This window comes from Clinocottus analis, unplaced genomic scaffold, assembly GCF_023055335.1.
Source record: "Clinocottus analis isolate CAN_PGR_092001 unplaced genomic scaffold, fCliAna1.0.p SCAF_7, whole genome shotgun sequence".
Taxonomy (NCBI): Eukaryota; Metazoa; Chordata; class Actinopteri; order Perciformes; family Cottidae; genus Clinocottus; species Clinocottus analis.
In genome coordinates this window covers 20,433,217-20,441,608 of record NW_027176229.1, presented here as the reverse complement: position 1 = coordinate 20,441,608, position 8,392 = coordinate 20,433,217, and the positions used below count along the sequence as shown (strand labels likewise).

The 8,392-nt window shown below is 47.0% G+C and overlaps 1 protein-coding gene across 1 annotated transcript in view; it reads left to right on the top strand.

The window, feature by feature from the left end:
• The window catches only part of fbxl17 (F-box and leucine-rich repeat protein 17), a 200,503-nt gene extending 192,776 nt beyond the window's left edge, over nt 1-7,727 (top strand). Inside the window, exon 11 of the mRNA XM_068566453.1 lies at nt 4,883-7,727. Within this exon, the coding sequence (XP_068422554.1) occupies nt 4,883-5,020 (138 nt within the window). The 3' untranslated portion in view covers nt 5,021-7,727. The remainder of the gene's footprint in view (nt 1-4,882) is intronic.
• Nucleotides 7,728-8,392: the final 665 nt, after the last annotated feature.

Here is an 8,392-nt window from a genome sequence, read left to right as displayed (position 1 = left end):
GAGACATGTAAGCTATTCCCTTCCAGCTTGTTCAAATAAAAGGTGCTTTTTTTTGTTTTTTGCAGAGCAGCGTATCAGACATGCATCTTTTTGTTCCCCCCCCCCCCGTCCCTCTCTTGCCCTCTTGTAAACCCTGACATCGGCGCATTACCCGTCGGCACGCATTACGCCGCGCTCAGATCTGCGGCGCCGCATCTTTTTGAAGTTAAAATGGGGGGGGAAACATCGTAAGTACAGGCCTCGCTCCAAGATAGCCGCGGCTGCTGCGCTCCCCACATGCTTCCCAGAGATCACAATCGTCCGGGGGGTAAGCAGCGAGCGGCTCCGTCGTGTGGCGCTCCTGCAGACATGGCGGCCGGTTGGGAAGAGGAGGAGTTGTACTGTGAAGTAAGGAAGTAAGTTAGGACGAGGACTGCATGGGGTGAAAGAAGAAAAACTCACCGCTAGAGCCAAATATAGAAGAGGAAAAGACATAAGCATTTGATCCATCCCTGTTGGAAGCTAGGGGTTCAGTTGACATGTGAACTATAAGGGGGGGTCTGGGGATCGAACCGGCGACCTTGTGGTAACGGGACGACCACTCATCCTCCTGAGCTAAAATATCAGAAGCCTCCAAACCTGACAACAGACACAACATTGTTTTTTTTTCACTCTGGGGAGGAGGGGTCAAAATAAAAACAGCTGACTCACCGGTTTCCAGGAAGTCATGTTGCACGTGCCGCTTGTAACCGGAGGACCCGCGAACACCCGCTCCGACCTTCGTGCCGAACACCGAGCAGGTGTGGCGACGTCACGGCGTCTCAGCTCGGGAACTCTGGGAACTCGCTCGGACGGGAAGGGTTTCTTTTACGGGACGCTGTTGGGTTTTTTTTTGTTTTTTTTAGGCACGAAAAAGATTTACAGCAACTCAATTCGGAGGAGAGCTAATGGAGGCCGTGGTGCATAAACGCCTTCGTTAACTGATTTTCTGTCAACAAGATTTTCTCTACGCCAGCAATAAAAATGTTTTTCAAAATGAGCACATGTCATTCCCGGACGCCAATGAATCAAACCAGGTACAGTGAGTTTCTGTGCTGCCTTGTAACCATTTCAACACGCACACGCGCTTGGATGTGATTGATGGGAAAATAATGTATTTTCATCAACTTTGATTGACTTCTTCCTCGTTTAAAAATGCGACGTTTGAATTCTAATCTAATTAACATTTAAGAAACATCTTAAAGTGTTTTGCACGCCGACTTTTATCAACTAGGCCGGCGCGCGATCGCATTTTTTTTTCTTCCCTCATCGTGATTTCCGTCAAACTTTATCTCGGTGCAACTCAGACTCTCGGCGTTGCTGCAACCGGCAATTAGTAAACGATTCAGTGTTTTGATTGGGAGCCGTAGTCGCTCAGCGAGTGGATCCCGCATTAAATTAGCATTAATGACTGTGACGGCCCTCGCCGTCAGCCTGACAGGTCTATTCTTTAGATTTGTTTTAATTGTAATTAAGCCCTGATTAACGAGCCGGCGGGGGACGTTGCGTTCTCTTTTCAAGAATATAGCGTAATGTGTTATGAAGGCAATCAGGAGTTTGTCATTTTATTCGCTAATGAGGCTCAGCCGCGTGTCATAACAAACTTCGTCTCCGCGGCGGCGGCGGCGGCGTTGCAACAGCCTCGGTCGAGCTGCTCCTCTCCCGCTTTGGTCCCTCGACAGGCGGCGGCCATCTTTGTAAGGCCAACTGGGGCCTTCGAGGCGCTGACCACGAACCGCGAGGACGCCGCGCTGTCAGAGCTCCCTCGTTCCTCGCTGTCTCTCCGCCACCGCGACCTCGTGAAGGCCTTGTGTGTGCCTCTGAGAAATAATTAGAAAAGAAGAGACCTGTCGGTGCGAGGGTTAAAACGCCCGTGATGACTCTTTGATTGACGCTCGCGAGCGTCTTGGACGGGCAAAAAGAAGTGCGTTAATGCTCGCTTCCGAGAAACACTGCTCCTTATTAAAAGCGAGGCATTTCTAAGGATTTATTCAACATTTCTGTCTAAAGAATAAGTGATAAAAAAAACCCAATGTGCTTCAACTACACCTGAGAAAATAAGCATCTTAGTCTAAGCCTCACTAAACCACAGAAGACGTAGTTATATGATGAACAATTGCAATGTGTTACCGATAGTTCAAGCAACTTGTTGAATCATCTTGTCATTGGTCAAGTTATACTATTAATTATTGTTTTATGTTATTAACTTTTAGGCTGTAGGATCCAGTGTGAGTCACCTGCTTCCTACCAGTCGTTAAACACTTTTTTTAACTCGTTACAGTATGTTTTAGTGTGAAAATAGTCATCCCGTTGATTGATGTATTCACGTACTTCCATTTTAGTCTCAATGTAAATTTCTGGGGAAATTTGCAGATGTCTATTTTATGATTACTCCCTTGTAAAATATTTCTGAAACTAGAAAAAGTCGACAAACCACGCTGGAACGACTACATTTCCTTAAAAAAAGATTAACATGTCGCTTCAAACCTTGAGAGATTTGCATTATCTGCATGTTGCTGTTCAAGCTGGATGGAAACACTCATTGTACCCACAGACTGCGCTCCACAGGTTAGAAACTCTTTGATTATGATACTCCCTTGTGTGTGAATACACTTCCAGGGTTAAATATAAATAAAATGGCCCCCTGTGGTTCGCCAGTATGGTCCACATTATCGAGTTTGACCTTTTCAGCGCGTAGAGTTAATGCTGTCAGTCGGCGTTCTCACATTATCGACACAATTAAGGTGAATTCTTCAAGGCGATACCCTGACACGCCGTTTTTAATAATGTACCGTCTTCGCCGATGAATCATTGAACGCAACACGTGAAAACTGTCGCTGGAATTTTCTCATTTCCACTCCTCGCCCCGCCGCTTGTAATGCACCTCTCAGCGGTTGAGATGTCAGAGGGATTTTATTTCAAACATAAAACCCCTCAGCCAGTCTGCGTTGTCTCTCAAGACTCGATCGCAGAATTTTCCTCTCAGAAAAAGAGACTTTCTGACCCTGCGGTTTAGAGTTGATGTGATTTCTTTTCTCCCCGTGTCGACGGCGTCTGTCAATCCTCCGTGTGTCGCGGTCAAGCACCCGAACTCCCGCTCGCTGTTTCTTCCTCGGCCGATCAAAGCGAAGGCTGTTGTTGCCTCTCGGTCTTCTTGAATCCGCTTGCGCCGCGCACTTTTCCATCTTCCCCTCCGAGAAGAATCGGCGGTCTGTTCACTTCAGCACGCTTATCTCTCTCTCTCTCATTCTGCTGATTTCATCCTCACCCCCCCGTCAGTCCATTTGTTCTCTCAATTCTCTCTACTTGGCCAGGAATAGGCTGATACCCACCACTTAAAGAAATTGTGTTCACTGAAGAGAAAGACAGGAAAGTGTCAGAGCGACCGGAGCAGATCAGACACTCTCACCCCGGCGAGACTTTCCTACCAGAAACCCAAAGGGCTCCTGGGCTATGAGCTCGGGGGGGAAACTGTGAAGCACTTTGTCACTGCTGTGGCAACAACCAATGACTGTGTGCTCAACATGTGTGTGAGTGTTTATACATCATTTCCCCTGGAAAGTGTCATGCTCGCGGGTGGGCGGGAGGTGGAGGTGGAGGGGGGTGCGGGGGGGTAGGTCGGTTCTGGGTGGGTTGTGGTTAACCCCTCAAGGTCTCCAGGGGTCACTCTTGCCTTCTGGTCTTCGTCTCGAATCTCCGGCGTTCCCCCTCCTGGCTCTCGGTCCGACGGTCTGACGGACGGGCGGAGGAGAGCGAGAGCGGCTAATAGCCGCTTGTCTTGCTAGTCCTCCGGGAACACGGAGGCCTCATTAGCCTTGTGAGCTCAGCCGTCCTCTGGTGCCGAACCCGTCGTCATCGTCCAGCTGTGTGTGTGTGTGTGTGTGTTTGCAAACCCTGTTTATGCTCTTAAGAAATTGCTTCTCCTTCATTTGAGTCTAGTAGACTGCCATTTTGGCAAGGCATTAACAGTTCAATCTGTGTTTGCTATCTTAATAAGGCATCACGGGGCGATGCGGAGACGGTCGACAGATTTTTTATTTTTTTTTGAATACTCCAATTTAATTAAGTCATTTCAAATTCTGTATTTATTCGACCTAAAGCAATATATCTGTTACATTTATGTGGTTTCAAGTTGATTGCCTCTTTTTAATACATGTACGCCAGGTCTCCTTGGAAATCTGCTCCGATACCGAATGAACGATTCTCCGTCGGCTTCCTGGTGATACGCTCAGTGTGTTAACGTCGGGCTGGACCACGCGGCTGTGTCATCAAATAAGACGGCAGCGACGTTTGATTTGATTAAGTCACACTGCCGGAGTCTGCAAACAGACATTTTGGCACGATTTGCAGATTTTGTCCCCCGTCGCTTCCACTTTTAGCTTTTTTTTCTGGCTTTTTTAAGGTATTCAAAATGATTACAGCCAAACGGTTTCAGTGTACACACACATATGGGCACCTGAGAATAGTTTGAAAGCAGCCTTGAAAAATGGCATTCCTTCCCCTTGAGCTGGTCGTCCTGCAGGCCAAACATGTCAGCAGAAACGTACGCTACTTGTAAACTGTGCTCGAGTTCATGCTCGGCCTTTGGGAACAGCATCGACAAAACAAACAATCCCAACTCCAGATTCACCCAGCGTAAAAGTCGGGTTACAAGCCGCTCCTACCTTCGGTTGGTAGCTAGCATTGTTGCTAGCTCCCTGCTGCTGCTGCTAGCTTCCCACAACTGCTGCAACTGCACGGGAAGCTAGCGGAGAGCTAGCAGCAGCGCTATCTGGCGTAACTCGTCGTAACTGTTCAATGTGTTGTCATTGAGGCGATTGTTACCGTCTGATGGTCATTGTGTGTCTTTGTGTGTGTTCTGCAGGTGAACGAGGAGACCGTGGAGAGGCTGGTGGTCCAGTACCCTCACATTGTTTTCAGCACAGTGATGCAGGATTGCAAGAGGACCCTGGAGAGAGCTTATCAAATGGGCTGGAGCCCCAACACCTCGAACACATCGTAGCTGCCGCAGCCGCGCACACACACTCTCACACACACACACACACACACGCACACACTCACATCTAGCTACGCAGAGGCCCTTTTTGTGCACAGACACACATACACAATATTTGCAGCTCAGTCGTTGTTTGCCTCCCCTCCACAGTTCAAACATGCACGTGAACATGTAGCTACACAATCACAGACAAAGTCCAGTTTCCCCAACTGTTTCATTTCGAGGAAATCTCTTTTTTAGTCTTAGTTTTAGTCAAATATCGGCCGTCTGATATTTTATAGTTCAGCGAGATGGTTGCTATGTCCTGATTATAGGTCATAATCACCGATTTGACAGAATTTTCCTCATCGTCATCCTCAATAAGTGACATCACATGGAACGATGTCACGCCTCTGGCCGTTGAGTGGCTCGTGTGCACGAGCGGTGCGCCCGGACAGGTTTTCCTTCACATGTACTGAAAGCGTTACTCCGTTGATGGAGTAAACCAACTATGAAGCCCCGCACATCCTTTGCATATCTCGAGGACCGCTCACCCGGCGGTCTGCTTCACACTCGGCGGCCATTTTGTTCGGGACCCATGGGACACGAGCGGGCGACCGGCTGGGAGCGAACCGGAGCGTACAAGTGTGACTTTGCGTGGAAAAAGAGGCACTATGCACGATGTCTAACCTAACTCTGTTCCACGTGGAGCTTTCATTTCCCTATAGGATGCTGGACGTTTTCATGAATGATCGTGCGTTGTGTTTGAACGGTGTCAACGGTTGAATCGACAAACGTAACCAGCACCACTTTTCTATCAGGTAAATGCAGTGGCCTCGCCCAGAACGAGCATGTTTTCATCGGGCGTTGCTCGAGTACCTTTAATGTCCTCGAGGATGTAGTCGAGGTAAAGATGCATGAGGGAAGAGAGAGGGGGGTCTGGTCTTGAAGACATGGAAAAGGTCCTTGAACGCATCCTTAAATCAAAGACATTCAGGGATGGTCACAGGAGAATTGTTTTTAATGAGCGGATTAGAAAAAAAAAAGGTTTGTCTCGGCCACGTCGGCCCCTTTACTTCCTTCAAACTGAACTCCGCGGCTGCATCGAGACTTGGAGCTCTGGAGATGACGTCCCTGCAGCTGGAGACCAGAAGAAAGACCGTCTTCAGACCTCACCTGAGGCGTGTTGAGGAATCTGGGATGTTTATTTTGTCTCGGGTGTCCAGTACAGTGTTCAAAGGCATTCGTGGACTCATTCATTGTTGAGATGGGGTTGTTTTTTTCTCGACGAGGCTCCGTTTGAAGGACAGAGCTCTCTTCGCTGCGACTTAATATGCACATTGTCACGGCCCGGAAGAAACATTCAAACCTCTGGCAAATTCATGGCAGGGAAACGGCATCGATTATTTACACACATACACACACACACACACAAAAACTGCATGTTTACATTCAGATGATTTTTTTCTCCCCCCTCGCTACAGAGATACTATCTACACATGACCTGCCGTGGACGAGAGCTTCTGTAAGACTTGTGGAAACAATGCTGGGGTTTTATTTGATGCCATGCTTGGATGTAGAGCTGAGCGTCGCCGTGAGTCCGTACAGAATGAAACAGCGCTTGAAATAGAAGTTGCCTTTACCTAAAAACAACCCGAGCTGACGTTATCAGAATAACAACCACCGGGGACGACAGGTAAGAGGGAACGTTGCCTTAATGCTGAGCGGGTTCTGTAATTGACATCCAATTAGCAACCCAGGATTCACTGAAGAAATGTTAACTGACTTTATCTAATACCATATTCCCAATGTTTGATATATATATATACATATATACATATGAATAAATACTCTGCGGGATTTACCTGATATTGGTTTTCGAGCATATTCTTGTAACATTAGCGATGTAGCAATGCAACGAGGGGTTTATCTTTCTTAGTGGTGTAGGATGTCAAATAAATAATATGGAAAAAAAGAAGAATAATAAAAAAAAAAAAGGACTGGCTTGAGCCTTTCACCAGGGAGTTGAAGGTTTTTCATCTCTCCTATAGAAACTCAGTAGTGTACAGTTAAAAATGCAAACAACCAGGGTATTTTTCTATGGTGTGAACCAGCTCCGGGCTCAGCCTCCACACGCCGTCACTCAGACGTGAACAATAGCTCGCTGAGCCTCGGGGTTTGAGTGCAACTGTACACTTTCTACAGCATATAGGAGATTTCAGACAATTAACAACACCTTCATTTTACCCTTGTCAGGATTTGTAGACTTTAACCGGTGTCTCCCGCTGCCTGTTTTTGTCCCGTTTCTGTTCTTTTGTAATCCCCATATGCACTTTCTTCCCCGCTAGATGTTGACACACTTGATTCCTGATTTGTTAAGGCAACCGTAAATGACTGGATTTACATAAAGATGAATAAAACACTACTTCAAGCTCCCTTTTCTCTTTTTCCTTTTGTATGTGCGTGGAATTGAGGCAGGGGAAGAATATTCACAATGACGGTGGAAGACTCCTTCGCTCATTTCACATCAACTCTGGACTCTTTTGCTCTTCTGCGTGTTTTCAAAACCTTTTTTTTTTTTTTTTTTCGACAATGATTGCGTTTCTAACTTAAAGTCAACTGCGACCACAATGGCAGACGCGGCGAAATGGAAATTCAACAAGGATTGCGTCTGTGCGCTCAGGTAGAAGTGCAAATACGGACTCCAGCATGGGGTTTTTTTTTTCCATCACAACCAAAGGCCTTTGAAATACGCATAAGTATGACCCATACCGAAGCCTCTGTATTGTTAGAAATAAAGATGTTTTCCACGGACGCCCCGTGCATTGATAGCGTCTCTTCTGTTGAGCACCCCGACACAACAATGAACCTGCATTTCCATTCGGGCGCACTCGCCATGTCAAGGTCACAACTATTGCACACAAGCACAAACGGTGAGGAGACGTCGGCTCTGCTGCACAGCGACACGGCAGAGACCTCAAAGAGCGGAGGAGAAAACAGATGGCCCCAGTCTTTGACCATATTGTCCCTCTCAAGCGGCCATTTTTATGCCTGGCGGTGAAACGCGGGCGCTGGCATCAAACAGGAAGTGGAGGTTGTCTCCTCTCTGATACGTTCTTACTGTCGCCAACACCGTTTCACAGCTGAAGGAGACGTGAACACATGGAATAAACATGCATGCATCTTTGATTGTGATCTGTTATCCACGTATTGCACAGGAAGTGGACGCACCATCAGATCTCCAACGACCACAAACATTCACCCAACAACTAGAACAACTGCCTCTGTGAGCATTTTAAAGTTTTGAGTGAGAAATGTGTGAAGGCTGTAATTTGTGGTTTTCTTTCAGATGTATTTTTTTTTTCTTTCTTCCCAATATCACTTTGTCTGATATAATCT